Below are 19,808 nucleotides of genomic sequence, written 5' to 3'. Positions count from 1 at the left end.
AATATGTGACAGACCGTACATCAGGAGGAGACTGTATGGTACCCCTGTAGAAGGTGTTAAGGATGGGTTTGGGGAGGCGCACCTTCTTCTGTCGTCTCTTGAAATGCAGTCACTGCCGAGCTCTTTTTGTCACTGATTTGGTGTTACTGGTCCAGGACAGGTCCTCTATGAAGTGAACACTGAGGAATCTGGTGCTCTTCACTCCGTCTACAGTGACACCAGCAATGCTGAGCGAGAGATGGACAGCCTCAGTTTTCCTAAAGTCAACAATCAGCTCTTTTGTCTTGTCAACATTGAGACATAGATTCTTGTCCTGCCACCAAAGCGCCAGCCGCTGCACCTCCTCCCTGTATGCCGCATCATCATCATCCCTGATGAGTACCACCACTGTGGTGTCATCTGCAAGCTTGATAATGTCGTTTGCTTTTGTTATGCACGAAAGGCACGAAAATGCTACTTTACAAAGCTACTTACAACTGTTTACAACGGAAATGCTCGAGCGCCAGACAAACACATCAGGTTGTACATACTAATACCAATTTATTAAGTTTTCATACAAAGACACTAGGTAACACTTGGAAGGACAGGCTGTTTGTTGGGTGGTGGAGGCTAGGAGAGAAGGGACCAGGGGGTTGTCATCTGGTGGTTAAGTACTGGTGTGATCAACCAATTATTCAATCCCAGAACAGAAATGAATTCCACCCAATGACATAAGAGGCTGATTATAAAAATGATCCAAGCATGCCTTATGACCTACACAGCATGTACAGTTAACACAGCTAAATGGCCGAGAAATTGCAAAGTTCCTTTTGAAATAAAGCTATTCAAAGTCATTTAACTGGGACTACAATAATAGCAATGTTAGCCAGCAAACAAAACGTTAGCACTAATTAACATAAGCTGCTAGGTGATGGTACTGTTTCAAGTTCTCTCATTGTTTGACATGTAGGGTGGATATTTTGGTGACACTGAGATTAGTGAGACACTAAACAGCAGTGTAATATCAACGCTAGATTAGATGTTTTCTAATCCGATAAACTGAGATGATTCCACTTTATAGAAGATGTTTGTCGCCTGTTTGTTTGAGTGACAGGAACAGGAAACAGTGGTTGGAAATGACTGTTGTGTTACATGAGGGTAAAGAAGGGCTTTAAGCACCTGGGTAAAAACTGGACCCATGATGAAACACTACAACAACATATTCTTCAGTTTTAATATGTCACCATACTGTGCAGACTCTATGGTAAATAACAGAGATTGAAACTTTACTGATAATTTGTCCAAGTTAAAAAATGCCCTCTTCCACAAATGTCATGTGACACACTCATTGGCTAAAAGAATGATGACATCACACACATTTAGAATCATACCACCATTCTGATCCTTTGATCCTTTGATCCTTAAAACCCATAAATAGGGGTGAAAAGCAACCACTTTTAGTCCGTTATTGGCAGCATTTAAGTTCGCAGCATTCGAATCTTCGCCAGAGAAGCATTTCAAAACTTTTGGTCAAAAACTCTTGGATCCTTTGCAAAGTCAGTGCATCCAGACCTCAACATGTCTCAAAGAGAAGATCCAAACGGACAAGAAGTTGACCCCTACGCTCTTCCCTGGGATCAACCACTAGACCCTTACCTCTCCTCTCTTCCTTGGTGTGAACAGGTAGAAGTAGAGGACAAGCGCTTGGAAGAATTAGAGAATGAAAATCTCCTCAACAGAGAGAAGATTGTGTTATTGACACAAGAAAATGAGAAAAAGAGCGCCGAATTGAAAAAGCTGTCCTACCAGCTTCAAGATAAGGAAGCTGTTATTGATGAGAAACAATGGGAACTCCTAGATAAGGACAAAAAGATCCAAGAGCTCCAAGCAAAGCTTGATGAAGCTCTGCATAAAAATACAGAAATCCTCCAACAGAAGAAACAAGAGGACAGAAAGCAGAAAGACATGAAGTTTCAACTCCAAAACACGCAGATACAACACAGAGTGCTAAAAGCAAGGCTTGATTACCACCTGAAAGCAAATGAAGATCTTCGTCAAGAGAAGAGGCAACATGAGATCAAGCAAAAAGAAATGGCTTGCAAGCAGAAAGACATGGAGTGCCAACTCCAACAAATACAGGAAAAAGACAGGATGCTGCAGGCAAGGCTTGATAAGACACTGCACAACTATGAGGAGTTGCTGCAAGAGAAAAGGCAACATGAGATCCAACAACAAGAAATGGATTTCAAGCTTCAGACCACCGAGAAAAAACACCAAGACTTGCAAGGAAAGCTTGACGAAGCGCTGCAAAAAAATGAAGAAATCATCCAAGACAAAAAACAGCTGGAAAGGACGCAGAAAGACACACAGTACCAACTCCAACACATGCAGGGAGAAGAAAGGATGCTGCGGGCAACGCTTAATAACACACTCCTAAAATCTGAGGAGTTGCTTCAAGCAAAAAAGCAACAGGAGATCAAAGAAAAAGAAATGGACTGCAAGCTTCAGAGCGCTAAGAAACACAGCGAAGGCTTGCAAGAAAAGTTTGACGAAGCTCTGCAAAAACATCAAGAAATCTTTGAAGAGAAAGAACAGCTGGTCATAAAGCAGAAAGAAGAGGAACTTCTTCTCCAGGACTTTGAGAGGAAAAACAAAAGCCTGCAAGAACTTTATGACAAAATGAAAAACAAAACAACAGAACTGGCAGCAGAAAAGGAAAAAGAGGAGGCAACATCTAGACAACTGAAAGAAAGGTTGGACGAAAAAGACGCCAAATTAGAAGCAGTGGAGAAAACTTGCAAGAAACTTGAGCAGCAAAATAGAGAAACAATCGATGAGCTGAGTACCCTGATCCTAGAAAAAAAAGTGCTCGTCGAGAAGCTGCTGCAAAAGAAGAAAAAACGCTTCTGCTTCTTCCGGAGGAGGGACACTCCTGCTTTTACTACTGCTGATGTCACCTCGTCTTCCTCCACCTCTGCTCCAGCTTAATTTTCCCCTCTCCTCTCCGCATAGTGCTTGCTCAGAGGGGATTGTTGGGCTTTTCTCTCCTCTTTCTCTTTGCTCCTTTCTATCCCTTTCCATTACCCTCTTCTCTACAACCCCCCCCCCCCCTTTCCATTTCCTCCATATTTTAATAAACACAATTTGCTACATTTTACAACTGTCTGATTAGTGTCTTTATTCAAGAATGAACTGTCTTTGTCACTGTCAATGGAAAATTGTACTTAGTAGTCAGTATAATCTTTTAATGATATAAGTTTGTATATGGTAGAATACTACATGTAACCATTTGTGTTTATTGAAAGGATGTCTCATCCTAGGAAGTCTGTAACATTCCAGGGTGTTCTGGCTTTCACCACCACATCCTAGGAGCATGGGAAAGTTCGTACCTTGTTTTATTGTTTTACGGTAGGATTAACGTAGTTATATCTGTTTCTAGTTTAAGTGCTTTTTGTTTAGGTGGACTGCTGGACTTTCCAGACCAGCAGTTTTAGGGAAGTCATTCATGGGGTCACACTCTGGCCACACACCCACACACACACACACACATACACCTCCACATTTCAATGTATGGAACAAACGCTCACTGAAGTGCATAAATAAAGGACCAGGGCAAGTCCTCAGGGCGGGTCTCTGAGTCTCACTCTAGGCTGCCCTTGCTAGCAAGAAAATCTGTGTGTTTCTCCTCTCTGATTCTCTGCTGAAGAAGTGTTTTAGAATATATCTCTTAACATTATTTGGTCCTTCGTAGCCGGAGCAGAAAACATCAGAACTGTTATCTGTGACTCTGTTCCAAGATCCAGCACTGATTCCTGACGCCGTGTGGAGCCAGCACTGAAGCCTGTGCACAGCCCTCTTAGACGAGGAGAGAGCCCCAGGACGTGAATTCGGGTCTGGGCCAGTGGCCTGGTCCACGGCACTGGGATTCAGTCTGATGATCCGAACCACCAGTGAGATGTCTGAGGGTGAGAAACACTATTTTGGTATATAAAACGGCCGCAAAGGTTTAAAAGTCACGTGATAAAATAGGTTGAGTTCGCCAAAAGGAACTGTGTTTAGACTAGTTTTAGAGGTAGCTGAAATTACTTCGTGACAAATTAAAATACGTTTAAGCAAATGAAAACACGTTGAGACAGAGAAATTAAAATAGGTTTAAGTTCGCCAAAAGGAACTGTGTTTAGACTGGGTTTAGAGGTAGCCGTGAAATACTTCGTGACAAATTAGCGCGCAAATGTCTATATGTGTGTGTGTGTCTGGAAGTAATAATTGATTTTACAGCACAATAAGCTGCTGAACTACTTCCATTTTTGTTTTCTTTGCTGAGGCTCAAGTACTGGTGACAAAGGAGAACGGTTGAGTTTCATCTCATAAAACTGATACCGCTTCACTGTTAGGGTGAAGTCGAAGGCCGTATCAGTAAACCACTCTGAAGTCAAGCGTGCCAGCGACGGCCCAGCAAAATCTTTGAAAATGGAGAATAAACAAGCGAAATTAACACCTGATGAGAAATGTTTAGAAAAACAACAAGCCGGAGCAGGAATAATGCAAAAGAAAGGGAGAGGAATGCATAGTGGAAGAGCAAGAGGTAGAGGCAGAGCTACACACACACCAAACAGTGGCTTTAGCACTGCATGCTGGAGGTGTGGAAAAGAGGGACATTTTGTACGTGACTGTAAGAAACAAAGAAGACAGTAACTCAGAATAGGATAGCAGCTCAGGTGAAGAGAGCAGTTCAGACAAGGAAGAACGTAATAATCCCTCACCAAGTGAAAATTAGAGATCAAAGTAGTTTAAAGTAGTTTAAAAAGGGTTGGAAACAGACCCGACTGAATAGATATAAATACAAGAGGAATAAAGTAAAATAAACAAAAGGCTAAATTACAACTTATCTTTAATGTATTCATACTAATAATAGCAAGGATAACAACCTGTAAACTGGTATTAATGATGAAATAATATTAATATGAAGAGGCACCTCAGTCAGTTATGATGTGAGGTGGATAATTGTTGAAAGCAATCTGCATTAAGCTTAGGGTTGCTCAAATTCAGTACAATGACATATGAAGTAAAATAGGTAAATATTTTAACTAATTACGTGTATAGAGGCACTTGACCTGTTTGAAAAACTGTCATCCTAATATGAGCCATTGTTGAGATATAGAGCACACCTATGAAAACAACTAATATGCTGAACCCTGTATGACACAGCTGAAAACTACATGATGGAGAAGCTGAATTGAATATGAAACCACTGCGAGGTTACGTTAAGGTCTCTTCTGAGCTGATGAGCAAGCTACACATTATCAGATCAGGAGCTGGCTGAGAACTCTTCAAAGAGAGGGAAACAGAACTATGATAACTGTGATAACTGTGATAACTGGAATGTGCAGAGTTTCCGTGAGCAGTTTTCCTGCATCTTGACTCATGTGTGTGGAGTGTTCATAGCATCAGCATCATGTTTTTGTTTATTTGTTTTGGTGGGTTGAAAAATAGTTAAATAAACTTGTGATCATATTTATGGATCACGATGGCACATGCCATTGGCCAAATGATTTATTTACGCAGATGAAAAAAGTGAGTGTGAATGTGTCTGACGTCACAGTGTTTTTGTGCGCTGTGTAAAAGTAATTGCATCTGATTGTGAGAGCGGTGATTCTGCAGGTCACCAGCTATTGTAAAGAAAAAAAAAAGAGTGAAAAAGAGACAAAATTTATATTGTAGATGAAAAACAATCATAGGAAAAAGGTTTTGTGTTGATCAGCCAAGAACAACTACAATCTCATTTTCTGCTTTTAAGAAAGGACTGTTCACAAAAACAGAGAGAGAGAGATGTGTGTTGATTAAGCAGTGATAATAATAATGAAAATGTCTTAGTTTGTCACTTTCAGGTGACAAGCAGACCTGAATCAATTTTCCACATGCAGCGGTCGGAAGAAAGTTATAGTTTAACATCATTAGAAACATTCAGGCCAAGTTTCTGGCTAACTTATTTACAGCACCATGTGTCTCTCAAACTCACAAGCGAGCTCTCACTCCTCCCTGAAGACAAGGAATGCAGCTCCAAAGAGCAATAACATGGCAGATAAAGAGACAGCAGCAAAGTCCTGAGCAAAGAGTCCCAGCAAGCAGCAGCAGTGTGGACAAACAGCATCAGAGAAGAAGAGCAAACCCATCATCCTGCCTGATTGGATGAATGGCACTGTGTTCCCAACAAGCTGCAAATTCACTGTGCAGGTGAAAAGAACGTTTGAGGAGAACTGAGGAGACTGTTGGAGTTTGACATTTGCCACCTTTGGAGAAAATGGCAAGAAGAGACAGTGAAACAAGGACAAAGGACAAAGCTGAAAGAGAACTGCCTGCTATTGGACTGTTGAAGTGGGAGAGGACAACAGTGAGAGTAAGTGAGAAAGCTGGTGTTTAATGTGGGAAATCAAAATTTGGGTTAGCAAACCTGGGAAAAACAAAACTGACTGCTTAAGTGGGAAAATTGTGAAGGAGTCTGAAACACTGCAAAAAGAAACATACAAAATCACACACACACAAGCAGAACATGCATTAACCCTACTAACACCTCCAAATACAAGAGTACTCATGAAGATTAGACAATATCTTAAGCATGTGAGTCTGTTTACCATCTTGTCCAAGTCACTTAGTGTGATGAGAAGTGATGCAAAGATCAATGGACTCATAGCACATCAGTTACAAAATGATTAAATAATAGCAGAGAAATGTGTAGGACAGGCAGCTTTAAGAACATGCCCTGCTGGAGATGCAGCTCCACAGACATGCATTAAACCTGCCTAATAACACAAACACACATGCAATGAAAATTAGCTTGTTATCTCTCATCAGTGTTAAAATAGTGTGAATTTAACAGACACTTGTTATCAAATGCTGAATTTATCCAATGCAAAAAATTTGACTCTCTAGGTTGCAGGACAACAGTTTAACTTTTGTGGGAAAAAAGATTCTGGTTTGACCAACCAGTGATCAGACAATAAATTTAGTTGTTAATACAGTAAATTGGGAGATGCTTCCTGCTTGATTGATGCAGCACAAGTAATTTACTGTATGAGGGAAATTCTATTTTTGTGATAACATTTTGAACATGCATTTCTGTTGTCCTGTTATCTTAGTGGGTTAATAGCTGATATGCAAATTAGTTTATCGTTCTTAGATTAATGAAAGGTGACTGAATTCTAGCATGAGTGAATGAGATGTGTTGGAGTTTGTTAGAGTGGAGACTCTAAAACACTGAGTTTCCTGTTTTGATGTGCGAGTGTATCCTGTACCTAGATACACAACTCTGAATACGTCAGAACAAACTTCTTTTGTGAAGTGCATGACAACATGTCACATGTTTTATGATGACGGGAAAAAAGGAAAACTGAATAAAATGGGTGCGTGTGGCCTAAATGAGTGAGAAGCACAGATCTGGGGATTAAACTCATAGCTAATAACATATTAGGGTTATGTTGTGTGTTGTGCAGCTGATGGTTGGTTCGGAGTGAATCTAGCTGATGATTTTTCTTTTGTTGTGAAGTTGAGCCTGCCAATTAGTATGATAGTATGATAAACCATGCTAATGGTATGATTTACCCTCCTGAGATGAGGAGCTTGTGTCATGACGTAACAAGGCCTTTTTATTTTGATACTTTCACAGTGCACTGAAAGTTTTGTTCGATAATCTCTGTTTGAGCAGATCTGCACGATTAGAAGCGCTATACGATACGTCGTCAAGAAAATTGTTACAAGTGAGTTTCTCCACATTAAAATGGGCTCAGGAGAAAGCCACTTATATGGGACGATTAGAAAATGAGAGTCCCTGCCTAAAAAGGATTCAGCGAGGTAATCCAATCTAAAATTCTTCTTTTTTCTTTTGAAATGACGTCATTTTGCTGAGGGTGGAAATCAAATGCGGCGATAGTTTCCACTATCAGCAAAGAAAAAATGGATGAATGAATGAATGGAAATAAAAACAAACTGACTGACTGGTAAAAGCTGACAAGACTTGACCACGACTCAAAGTTAACCTCCACCTAGACAGGCCAAAAGGGTGGATGAATTTATGTGTTTCTTTTACAGGAGCAGAAAGATGACAGCAACATTCGAGGTTGCATACCGATTTAACTTTTAAATGCCACTTTCTGTGTTTATGAATCTACCAGGGGTGTGTTATTCATGGGTTTGTGTTGTTCACAGAGATTACTGTGAGAAAGAGTGTATACACCTGCGCAGCGCTAACATTTATATTTCTTTTCTACAGCATTACAGTTCTTCTTGTGATTTGATCATGTGATTTATACCAGAACAACTAGTTAATGTTTTTCTACTACAGGATTTCTGGGTTTATGTGTGAAGAAACTGTGTTTACAGGTTATGAGTTGGTGATGCTGTTACACTGTGTTTTGGGAAAAATGTGAAGGTTATTTTGATTTCACTTCCAGATCTTGTTTTTCAGGCCATGATGGTGTGTATGCAGGCTCCTGGCGGAGCCAGTTTTTAAGCAAACTTAATATGCAAATCACACTAACATCTTTTACTGCAGGATTATAGGTCCGAGGTGGTGCTGCTCCAGAGTAGGAGATGCCCTGATGTTGCCAGGGACGTGATCTAGCTAACCTTTTTCTTTAAGACAGGTTTGGTTTTGATGAGTTGACTCATGGGAGTGTCCATGCGTCAAGAGGAGGGGCCCAGGATTAACATGAAACAATGAATTAACATTAAACTATATTTTATATGATTTTTGCAGCGATTTGTGTGATTAACAGTTCATTCAACGGGTATCAAACCTATGCATGTGGTGCATCCATGTTCAGATGAGGCTTTGATGGCCTATAAGTGAGGTTCACTGAACTAAAGAATGTGGTTTGATGATTGTTGACATGCTCTCCAAATAGAAGTTTTTCCTCCTAGCAAGGAAATACAGGTGCAGCAGTCATCTCCTGAGAAATCTTCAGAGGCCCGGTGAGAAGCAAGAACCATTCCAGGCATAGCTGACAGCCCAGGCAGTGGTTGAGGTCAAAGGTCGAGCTGATTGGGGCCCATCATGAAATTAGACTTTGGAGCCGCAGCAAGGACCACGAAGCTGCGTTGGAATGAGAACTGTGCCGAGGGGGATTTCCAGAGGCCAACAGAGGAGATTTTGGACAACAGACGGGCACCTGAAGGATGAGGGGAGCGTGCCAAGCTCCATCGACAGCGCAGGGGGAGTCCGAGGATGACATCATGATTCTGTGAAAAGCACAGGAACCAGAAGCTATGGTGGTGATGACAGCAGTTTCCTATGAACATCACCTAATGCTGTGTCACTGTACTGTGCATACGATGACACTCTGAAGACTGCTGGGATCATAACAGCAGTAAGATAACTGGACCCAGCACCCTTTCCACAGAGGGGTTTTTTCTGCAGTAGAAGAGTCATAAGTATTCCTATCACAGGACAGAAAGTTCTCCACGCCCTATTCCCATGGGTAGGGACTGGAAAACATGCTCTCGGAAGTGAGACACTGGACTATAGATTCGGCTTGTTCCTCAATGCATCCTGCAAGGTCAACGAGGGACATAACCAAGAAATGGACGCTCTCTGAATTGCTGTAATGCAATATCGTGTAGCACTGGACATGATCCTGGCTGAGAAAGGAGGATTGTGTGTCTTATTCAACACCATGTGCTGCACCTACATACCAGATAATGTACATTCTTTAAACATGGCTTCAGATTCTAAAGAGACTGTTGATCGGCGTTGGAGTTTTCCTGGTTTTATTTTACTTTATTATATTTTATTTTATTTTGCTTTTCTTTACTTGTGTTATACCTTGTTTAAAGGCTGTAATTTCACAGATGATGAGTTTATCACTCACAACATACGCAGATGTACCACAAACCGATGAAGATCATGAAGACTTCTTTTTCTATTTGTTAAATGAAGATGAAGTGCAACTAATTATGTAGTAACTGAAAATGTGAAAGACAAGTAGTTACTTACTGATGACTATGATGTAGACTCTGATACAAGTGTCTAAGTTGCCAATAAAAATCAGCAAATGCATTTTATGACGAACTAACTGAAAATACATGTTGTAAGAAGTTATGTCCTGATAAATGATATGTGTTTTGCTGCACAATTCAAATTGCTAAAAACAGAAGGGAATGTTGAAAGATTTTGAATTATATTACTTTATTATCTTTATTCAACTGTGATAATTGTTTATGTTTAGCTTTATTTGAATTGCACAGTAATGCCTGTATATAGCGTGTCAGCAAATTCTTTAGCTGGAACAAAGTGTCTGCTCAAGTTTAGACAACACCCACATGTATTGTTTTAACCCACTACAAGATCGTTAATCAACTTGTTCCTCTTCGTCTTGCAAGGCTGCATCCTGTGCAGCCTCGTATGCAAGCAGCAGATAAGAAGTTGTTTTTTCCTAACTTGTACTCCACCCATGAGTGTTACATGAGTAAGCAGTATATAATAAAGTCTGACCAGATGCCTGGCGCGCTTTGCCTACACGTTTCTGTAGTCGACGGAACGTGTCAGGCAATCGTCCATGTACATGAATTAACTCTGGGCCCGTGATTCTTTGCTTTCCTGAGGTTTTTCTCCTTTCTATCGCTTACCATTACCCTCTTCTCTACAACACCCCCCGTCCATTTCCTCCATATTTTAATAAACACAATTGGCTACATTTTACAACTGTCTGGTTAGTGTCTTCATTCAAGAATGAACTGTCTTTGTCACTGTCTGGGGACCAAAGACTCGTCTGTATTTTGTGTTTGGCTGACCCTGGACTTCATAACAGCATCACAAGGAGGAGTCTGTAAGCTGATTGGAGAGACACGTTGCATGTTATTCCAGGTGGCTACACAACTGGAGGAGACATCTATGAAGCGCTGCAGAGCTTGACTGCTCTGCAGAAATATGTGGCGGACTGTAGATCAGGAGGAGACTGTATGGTACCCCTGTAGAAGGTGTTAAGGATGGGTTTGGGGAGGCGCACCTTCTTCAGTCGTCTCTTGAAATGCAGTCACTGCCGAGCTGTTTTTGTCACTGATTTGGTGTTACTGGTCCAGGACAGGTCCTCTATGAAGTGAACACTGAGGAATCTGGTGCTCTTCACTCCGTCTACAGTGACACCAGCAATGCTGAGCGAGACATGGACAGTCTCGGTTTTCCTAAAGTCAACAATCAGCTCTTTTGTCTTGTCAACACTGAGACATAGATTCTTGTCCTGCCACCAAAGCACCAGCCGCTGCACCTTCTCCCTGTATGCCGCATCATCATCATCCCTTATGAGTACCACCACTGTGGTGTCATCTGCAAGCTTAATAATGTCGTTTGCTTTTGTCCCCCCCCAAACCCACCACCCAAGAAAGAGCAAAAACAATGTACTTTTCAAAGCGTTATGCAGCCATTTATTTACATCGCCAGTGAGCAATGCAAAAATAACAAACAAAAAAATCCCTAAAGGTACCCAAGCTTCCCGATTAAAAAATACAATAAAAAATCCAACCAAAAGACAATTTACTTACCTGACCTTGTAAGTGAAAAACAGGAGAAAACTGAGTCAACAGAAATGACTTCTCAACCCTACCAGGCTGCTGCAGTGGACAATATATACACAGTGAAAAAAGTACGAAAATGCTACTTTACAACAAAAATGCTCTAGCGCCAGACAAACACATCAGGTTGTACATACTAATACCAATTTATTAAGTTTTCATACAAAGACACTAGGTAACACTTGGAAGGACAGACTATTTGTTGGGTGGTGGAGGGTAGGAGAGAAGGGACCAGGGGGTTGTCATCGGTACTGGTGTGATCAACCAATTATTCAATCCCAGAACAGAAATGAATTCCACCCAATGACATAAGAGGCTGATTATAAAAATGATGCAAGCATGCCTTATGACCTACAGCATGTACAGTTAACACAGCTAAATGGCCGAGAAATTGCAAAGTTCCTTTTGAAATAAAGCTATTCAAAGTCATTTAACTGGGACTACAATAATAGCAATGTTAGCCAGCAAACAAAACGTTAGCACTAATTAACATAAGCTGCTAGGTGATGGTACTGTTTCAAGTTCTCTCATTGTTTGACATGTAGGGTGGATATTTTGGTGACACTGAGATTAGTGAGACACTAAACAGCAGTGTAATATCAACGCTAGATTAGATGTTTTCTAATCCGATAAACTGAAATGATTCCACTTTATAGAAGATGTTTGTCGCCTGTTTGTTTGAGTGACAGGAACAGGAAACAGTGGTTGGAAATGACTGTTGTGTTACATGAGGGTAAAGAAGGGCTTTAAGCACCTGGGTAAAAACTGGACCCATGATGAAACACTACAACAGGTACAACATATTCTTCAGTTTTAATATGTCACCATACTGTGCAGACTCTATGGTAAATAACAGAGATTGAAACTTTACTGATAATTTGTCCAAGTTAAAAAATGCCCTCTTCCACAAATGTCATGTGACACACTCATTGGCTAAAAGAATGATGACATCACACACATTTAGAATCATACCACCATTCTGATCCTTTGATCCTTTGATCCTTAAAACCCATAAATAGGGGTGAAAAGCAACCACTTTTAGTCCGTTATTGGCAGCATTTAAGTTCGCAGCATTCGAATCTTCGCCAGAGAAGCATTTCAAAACTTTTGGTCAAAGGAGCTTTTGGTCAAAAACTCTTGGATCCTTTGCAAAGTCAGTGCATCCAGACCTCAACATGTCTCAAAGAGAAGATCCAAACGGACAAGAAGTTGACCCCTACGCTCTTCCCTGGGATCAACCACTAGACCCTTACCTCTCCTCTCTTCCTTGGTGTGAACAGTTAGAAGTAGAGGACAAGCGCTTGGAAGAATTAGAGAATGAAAATCTCCTCAACAGAGAGAAGATTGTGTTATTGACACAAGAAAATGAGAAAAAGAGCGCCGAATTGAAAAAGCTGTCCTACCAGCTTCAAGATAAGGAAGCTGTTATTGATGAGAAACAATGGGAACTCCTAGATAAGGACAAAAAGATCCAAGAGCTCCAAGCAAAGCTTGATGAAGCTCTGCATAAAAATACAGAAATCCTCCAACAGAAGAAACAAGAGGACAGAAAGCAGAAAGACATGAAGTTTCAACTCCAAAACACGCAGATACAACACAGAGTGCTAAAAGCAAGGCTTGATTACCACCTGAAAGCAAATGAAGATCTTCGTCAAGAGAAGAGGCAATATGAGATCAAGCAAAAAGAAATGGCTTGCAAGCAGAAAGACATGGAGTGCCAACTCCAACAAATACAGGAAAAAGACAGGATGCTGCAGGCAAGGCTTGATAAGACACTGCACAACTATGAGGAGTTGCTGCAAGAGAAAAGGCAACATGAGATCCAACAACAAGAAATGGATTTCAAGCTTCAGACCACCGAGAAAAAACACCAAGACTTGCAAGGAAAGCTTGACGAAGCGCTGCAAAAAAATGAAGAAATCATCCAAGACAAAAAACAGCTGGAAAGGAAGCAGAACGACACACAGTACCAACTCCAACAGATGCAGGGAGAAGAAAGGATGCTGCGGGCAACGCTTAATAACACACTCCTAAAATCTGAGGAGTTGCTTCAAGCAAAAAAGCAACAGGAGATCAAAGAAAAAGAAATGGACTGCAAGCTTCAGAGCGCTAAGAAACACAGCGAAGGCTTGCAAGGAAAACTTGCCAAAGCTCTGCAGAAACATCAAGAAATCTTTGAAGAGAAAGAACAGCTGGTCATAAAGCAGAAAGAAGAGAAACTTCTTCTCCAGGACTTTGAGAGGAAAAACAAAAGCCTGCAAGAACTTTATAACAAAATGAAAAACAAAACAACAGAACTGGCAGCAGAAAAGGAAAAAGAGGAGGCAACATCTAAACAACTGAAAGAAAGGTTGGACGAAAAAGACGCCAAATTAGAAGCAGTGGACAAAACTTGCAAGAAACTTGAGCAGCAAAATAGAGAAACAATCGATGAGCTGAGTACCCTGATCCTAGAAAAAAAAGTGCTCGTCGAAAAGCTGCTGCAAAAGAAGAAAAAACGCTTCTGCTTCTTCCGGAGGAGGGACACTCCTGCTTTTACTACTGCTGATGTCACCTCGTCTTCCTCCACCTCTGCTCCAGCTTAATTTTCCCCTCTCCTCTCCGCATAGTGCTTGCTCAGAGGGGATTGTTGGGCTTTTCTCTCCTCTTTCTCTTTGCTCCTTTTATCCCTTTCCATTACCCTCTTCTCTACAACACCCCCCCCCCCCCCCCTTTCCATTTCCTCCGTATTTTAATAAACACAATTGGTTACATTTTACAACTGTCTGATTAGTGTCTTTATTTAAGAATGAACTATCTTTGTCACGGTCTGGGGACCAAGGACTCGTCTGTATTTTGTGTTTGGCTGAACCTGGACTTCATAACAGCATCACAAGGAGGAGTCTGTAAGCTGATTGGAGAGACACGTTGCACGTTATTCCAGGTGGCTGCACGACTGGGTGAGACGTGCTGCAGAGCTTAACTGCTCTGCAGAAATATGTGGCAGACCATACATCAGGAGGAGACTGTATGGTACCCCTGTAGAAGGTGTTAAGGATGGGTTTGGGGAGGCGCACCTTCTTCAGTCGTCTCTTGAAATGCAGTCACTGCCGAGCTCTTTTTGTCACTGATTTGGTGTTACTGGTCCAGGACAGGTCCTCTATGAAGTGAACACTGAGGAATCTGGTGCTCTTCACTCCGTCTACAGTGACACCAGCAATGCTGAGCGAGACATGGACAGCCTCGGTTTTCCTAAAGTCAACAATCAGCTCTTTTGTCTTGTCAACATTGAGACATAGATTCTTATCCTGCCACCAAAGCACCAGCCGCTGCACCTCCTCCCTGTATGCCGCATCATCATCATCCCTGATGAGTACCACCACTGTGGTGTCATCTGCAAGCTTGATAATGTCGTTTGCTTTTGTTATGCCCGCCCCCACAAACCCACCACCCAAGAAAGAGCAAAAACAATGTACTTTTCAAAGCGCTATGCAGCCATTTATTTACATCGCCAGTGAGCAATGCAAAAATAACAAACAAAAAAATCCCTAAAAGGTACCCAAGCTTCCTGATTAAAAAAAAAAATTAAACCAAAAGACAATTTACTTACCTGACCTTGTAAGTGAAAAACAGGAGAAAACTGAGTCAACAGAAATGACTTCTCAACCCTACCAGGCTGCTGCAGTGGACAATATATACACAGTGAAAAAAGTACGAAAATGCTACTTTACAACAAAAATGCTCTAGCGCCAGACAAACACATCAGGTTGTACATACTAATACCAATTTATTAAGTTTTCATACAAAGACACTAGGTAACACTTGGAAGGACAGACTGTTTGTTGGGTGGTGGAGGCTAGGAGAGAAGGGACCAGGGGGTTGTCATCGGTACTGGTGTGATCAACCAATTATTCAATCCCAGAACAGAAATGAATTCCACCCAATGACATAAGAGGCTGATTATAAAAATGATCCCAGCATGCCTTATGACCTACAGCATGTACAGTTAACACAGCTAAATGGCCGAGAAATTGCAAAGTTCCTTTTGAAATAAAGCTATTCAAAGTCATTTAACTGGGACTACAATAATAGCAATGTTAGCCAGCAAACAAAACGTTAGCACTAATTAACATAAGCTGCTAGGTGATGGTACTGTTTCAAGTTCTCTCATTGTTTGACATGTAGGGTGGATATTTTGGTGACACTGAGATTAGCGAGACACTAAACAGCAGTGTAATATAGGGATGCACCGATACCGATATCGGGTATCGGCCTCGATACCACATTTTCTAAAGTACTCGTACTCATTAAAAGTCCCCCGATACCGGGGACCGATACCACGGTCTGAGATCTGTCTATGTTTGAGCGGCATGTAAGGGGTTAATCACAGGCGCCGAGTGCCCGCGCCGAGTGCCCGCCACCAGGCCCCGGCTGCAGCTCAGAGCTAAGAGAAGGGCAGGCGAGACAAGTCAGCCGTGTGGAACTATTTCAAAGTGAACGAAGACGCAAAAACAAAGACAGACTGCAAATTGTGCTCAGCGAAATTGTCCAGAGGAGGCTCAAAAGGTAGCGCATTTAACACAAGTAATTTAATCAAGCACCAAAATCCCAACACGACAACGAATACAAAGAGTTTACCCACGCTTATTTACCCACGCTTATTAGCACAGAGGAGCATAGCTGAGGCTATAGCAGTGGGACAGAAAATAGTTGGGCACTTTAAACATTCCGCCTTAGCCTACTCCCGCCTCGAGGACATTCAGGGACAGCTCAACCAGCCAATAAAAGAGACTGCAGCAGGACGTACAGACACGCTGGAACAGCACGTATTACATGCTCCAGTCCCTCATTGAGCAAAAGCGAGGGCTGGGCGTGTATGTGTCCGAGCACGAATTCCCTGACTATCTCACCGCTCACCAATGGGCTCTTATAGAGACGACTGTTGCCATCCTCGCCCCCTTTGAGGAACTAACTAAAAAAGTGATCAGCTACGACGCACTAGCCTCTGATGTCATCCCAGCTGTGACTGTGCTTGTGAGACTTCTAAACAGAGAAACAGACGAGTAAATACCTCTCAGCCCCATGTAGCAGTGTGGAAAGTGAAAGGCTTTGTAGCTCAGTGTCACACATTATAGATGAAAACAGAAACAGTCTGACTGCTGATAATGCAGAAAAGCTACTTTTCTTTAAAAAAAAAAAAAACCCTGCCACTCACTTTTTCTCTCCATTAAGTGAGTCATCTTAGACTTGATGTTAATACCTACCTCAGTTGCACTGACTGCCATAGTTCTATGTTGGTGGATGTTGTTAGTTTATTCAAATATTGTGCACTAAATAGCAAAGATGTTTATTAATGCCCCTTGTGTTGTTGAAAGCGGCAGAGTTTACAATAAACTGAAAACAATACTAGAGTTGCACTGTCACTGTTTAATTTTTTTTCCACAATTGTTTATTCTGTAATTTGTTGCATACAACATGCTTTTCATTTTAAATAAATGTTCTTAATTCCAAACTAGTCCCTTGTTGTTGTTTTTTTGTTAAATTATAGGACTAAAGCTGTTACCTGTAAATTTAAATCATGTTTTTATTAAGTACTCAGTATCGGTATCGGTATCGGTGAGTACTGAAAGGCAAGTACTCGTACTCGTTTGCAAAAAAGTGGTATCAGTGGATCCCTAGTGTAATATCAACGCTAGATTAGATGTTTTCTAATCCGATAAACTGAAATGATTCCAGTTTATAGAAGATGTTTGTCGCCTGTTTGTTTGAGTGACAGGAACAGGAAACAGTGGTTGGAAATGACTGTTGTGTTACATGAGGGTAAAGGAGGGCTTTAAGCACCTGGGTAAAAACTGGACCCATGATGAAACACTACAAGTACAACATATTCTTCAGTTTTAATATGTCACCATACTGTGCAGACTCTATGGTAAATAACAGAGATTGAAACTTTTCTGATAATTTGTCCAAGTTAAAAAATGCCCTCTTCCACAAATGTCATGTGACACACTCATTGGCTAAAAGAATGATGACATCACACACATTTAGAATCATACCAAATGTCATGTGACACACTCATTGGCTAAAAGAATGATGACATCACACACATTTAGAATCATACCACCATTCTGATCCTTTGATCCTTTGATCCTTAAAACCCATAATTAGGGGTGAAGTGCAACCACTTTTAGTCCGTTATTGGCAGCATTTAAGTTCGCAGCATTCGAATCTTTGCCAGAGAAGCATTTCAAAACTTTTGGTCAAAGGAGCTTTTGGTCAAAAACTCTTGGATCCTTTGCAAAGTCAGTGCATCCAGACCTCAACATGTCTCAAAGAGAAGATCCAAACGGACAAGAAGTTGACCCTTACGCTCTTCCCTGGGATCAACCACTAGACCCTTACCTCTCCTCTCTTCCTTGGTGTGAACAGTTAGAAGTAGAGGACAAGCGCTTGGAAGAATTAGAGAATGAAAATCTCCTCAACAGAGAGAAGATTGTGTTATTGACACAAGAAAATGAGAAAAAAAGAGCCGAATTTAAAAAGCTGTCCTACCAGCTTCAAGATAAGGAAGCTGTTATTGATGAGAAACAATGGGAACTCCTAGATAAGGACAAAAAGATCCAAGAGCTCCAAGCAAAGCTTGATGAAGCTCTGCAGAAAAATACAGAAATCCTCCAACAGAAGAAACAAGAGGACAGAAAGCAGAAAGACATGAAGTTTCAACTCCAAAACACGCAGATACAACACAGAGTGCTAAAAGCAAGGCTTGATTACCACCTGAAAGCAAATGAAGATCTTCGTCAAGAGAAGAGGCAACATGAGATCAAGCAAAAAGAAATGGCTTGCAAGCAGAAAGACATGGAGTGCCAACTCCAACAAATACAGGAAAAAGACAGGATGCTGCAGCCAAGGCTTGATAAGACACTGCACAACTATGAGGAGTTGCTGCAAGAGAAAAGGCAACATGAGATCCAACAACAAGAAATGGATTTCAAGCTTCAGACCACCGAGAAAAAACACCAAGACTTGCAAGGAAAGCTTGACGAAGCGCTGCAAAAAAATGAAGAAATCATCCAAGACAAAAAACAGCTGGAAAGGAAGCAGAAAGACACACAGTACCAACTCCAACAGATGCAGGGAGAAGAAAGGATGCTGCGGGCAATGCTTAATAACACACTCCTAAAATCTGAGGAGTTGCTTCAAGCAAAAAAGCAACAGGAGATCAAAGATAAAGAAATGGACTGCAAGCTTCAGAGCGCTAAGAAACACAGCGAAGGCTTGCAAGAAAAGCTTGCCGAAGCTCTGCAGAAACATCAAGAAATCTTTGAAGAGAAAGAACAGCTGGTCATAAAGCAGAAAAAAGAGAAACTTCTTCTCCAGGACTTTGAGAGGAAAAACAAAAGCCTGCAAGAACTTTATAACAACATGAAAAACAAAACAACAGAACTGGCAGCAGAAAAGGAAAAAGAGGAGGCAACATCTAAACAACTGAAAGAAAGGTTGGACGAAAAAGACGCCAAATTAGAAGCAGTGGACAAAACTTGCAAGAAACTTGAGCAGCAAAATAGAGAAACAATCGATGAGCTGAGTACCCTGATCCTAGAAAAAAAAGTGCTCGTCGAAAAGCTGCTGCAAAAGAAGAAAAAACGCTTCTGCTTCTTCCGGAGGAGGGACACTCCTGCTTTAACTACTGCTGATGTCACCTCGTCTTCCTCCACCTCTGCTCCAGCTTAATTTTCCCCTCTCCTCTCCGCATAGTGCTTGCTCAGAGGGGATTGTTGGGCTTTTCTCTCCTCTTTCTCTTTGCTCCTTTCTATCCCTTTCCATTACCCTCTTCTCTACAACACCCCCCCTCCCCCCCCACTCCATTTCCTCCATATTTTAATAAACACAATTGGCTACATTTTACAACTGTCTGATTAGTGTCTTTATTCAAGAATGAACTGACTTTGTCACGGTCTGGGGACCAAGGACTCGTCTGTATTTTGTGTTTGGCTGAACCTGGACTTCATAACAGCATCACAAGGAGGAGTCTGTAAGCTGATTGGAGACACGTTGCACGTTATTCCAGGTGGCTACACGACTGGAGGAGACATCTATGAAGCGCTGCAGAGCTTAACTGCTCTGCAGAAATATGTGGCAGACCGTACATCAGGATGAGACTGTATGGTACCCCTGTAGAAGATGTTAAGGATGGGTTTGGGGAGGCGCACCTTCTTCAGTCGTCTCTTGAAATGCAGTCACTGCCGAGCTCTTTTTGTCACTGATTTGGTGTTACTGGTCCAGGA

At 41.4% G+C, this 19,808-nt stretch overlaps 3 protein-coding genes across 3 annotated transcripts; all 3 read left to right on the top strand.

The window, feature by feature from the left end:
- Positions 1 to 1,188: 1,188 nt before the first annotated feature.
- LOC148102690 (uncharacterized) lies at positions 1,189 to 3,112 on the top strand. The gene has a single exon (XM_087840505.1). The coding sequence runs from the start codon at positions 1,558 to 1,560 to the stop codon at positions 2,965 to 2,967; it is 1,410 nt and encodes a 469-aa protein (XP_087696631.1). The 5' UTR covers positions 1,189 to 1,557; the 3' UTR covers positions 2,968 to 3,112.
- Positions 3,113 to 12,262: 9,150 nt separating this feature from the next.
- Positions 12,263 to 14,195, top strand: LOC148102689 (uncharacterized). Its single transcript, XM_087841258.1, has one exon. The coding sequence runs from the start codon at positions 12,717 to 12,719 to the stop codon at positions 14,124 to 14,126; it is 1,410 nt and encodes a 469-aa protein (XP_087697384.1). The 5' UTR covers positions 12,263 to 12,716; the 3' UTR covers positions 14,127 to 14,195.
- A 3,408-nt stretch (positions 14,196 to 17,603) lies between these two features.
- LOC148102688 (uncharacterized) lies at positions 17,604 to 19,550 on the top strand. The gene has a single exon (XM_087841257.1). It carries the CDS (start codon positions 17,845 to 17,847, stop codon positions 19,252 to 19,254), a length of 1,410 nt encoding a protein of 469 aa, XP_087697383.1. The 5' UTR covers positions 17,604 to 17,844; the 3' UTR covers positions 19,255 to 19,550.
- Positions 19,551 to 19,808: the final 258 nt, after the last annotated feature.

Source organism: Neolamprologus brichardi, chromosome 5 (assembly GCF_056152115.1).
Source record: "Neolamprologus brichardi isolate AB-2024 chromosome 5, ASM5615211v1, whole genome shotgun sequence".
Lineage (NCBI taxonomy): Eukaryota > Metazoa > Chordata > Actinopteri > Cichliformes > Cichlidae > Neolamprologus > Neolamprologus brichardi.
Note: the sequence above shows the minus strand (reverse complement) of the source record. Positions and strands in the feature narration are given on the sequence as shown.

Coding starts and splice junctions, on each gene's coding strand:
- LOC148102690 (XM_087840505.1), top strand. CDS start 1,558: ATGTCTCAAAGAGAAGATCCAAACGGACAAGAAGTTGACCCCTACGCT.
- LOC148102689 (XM_087841258.1), top strand. CDS start 12,717: ATGTCTCAAAGAGAAGATCCAAACGGACAAGAAGTTGACCCCTACGCT.
- LOC148102688 (XM_087841257.1), top strand. CDS start 17,845: ATGTCTCAAAGAGAAGATCCAAACGGACAAGAAGTTGACCCTTACGCT.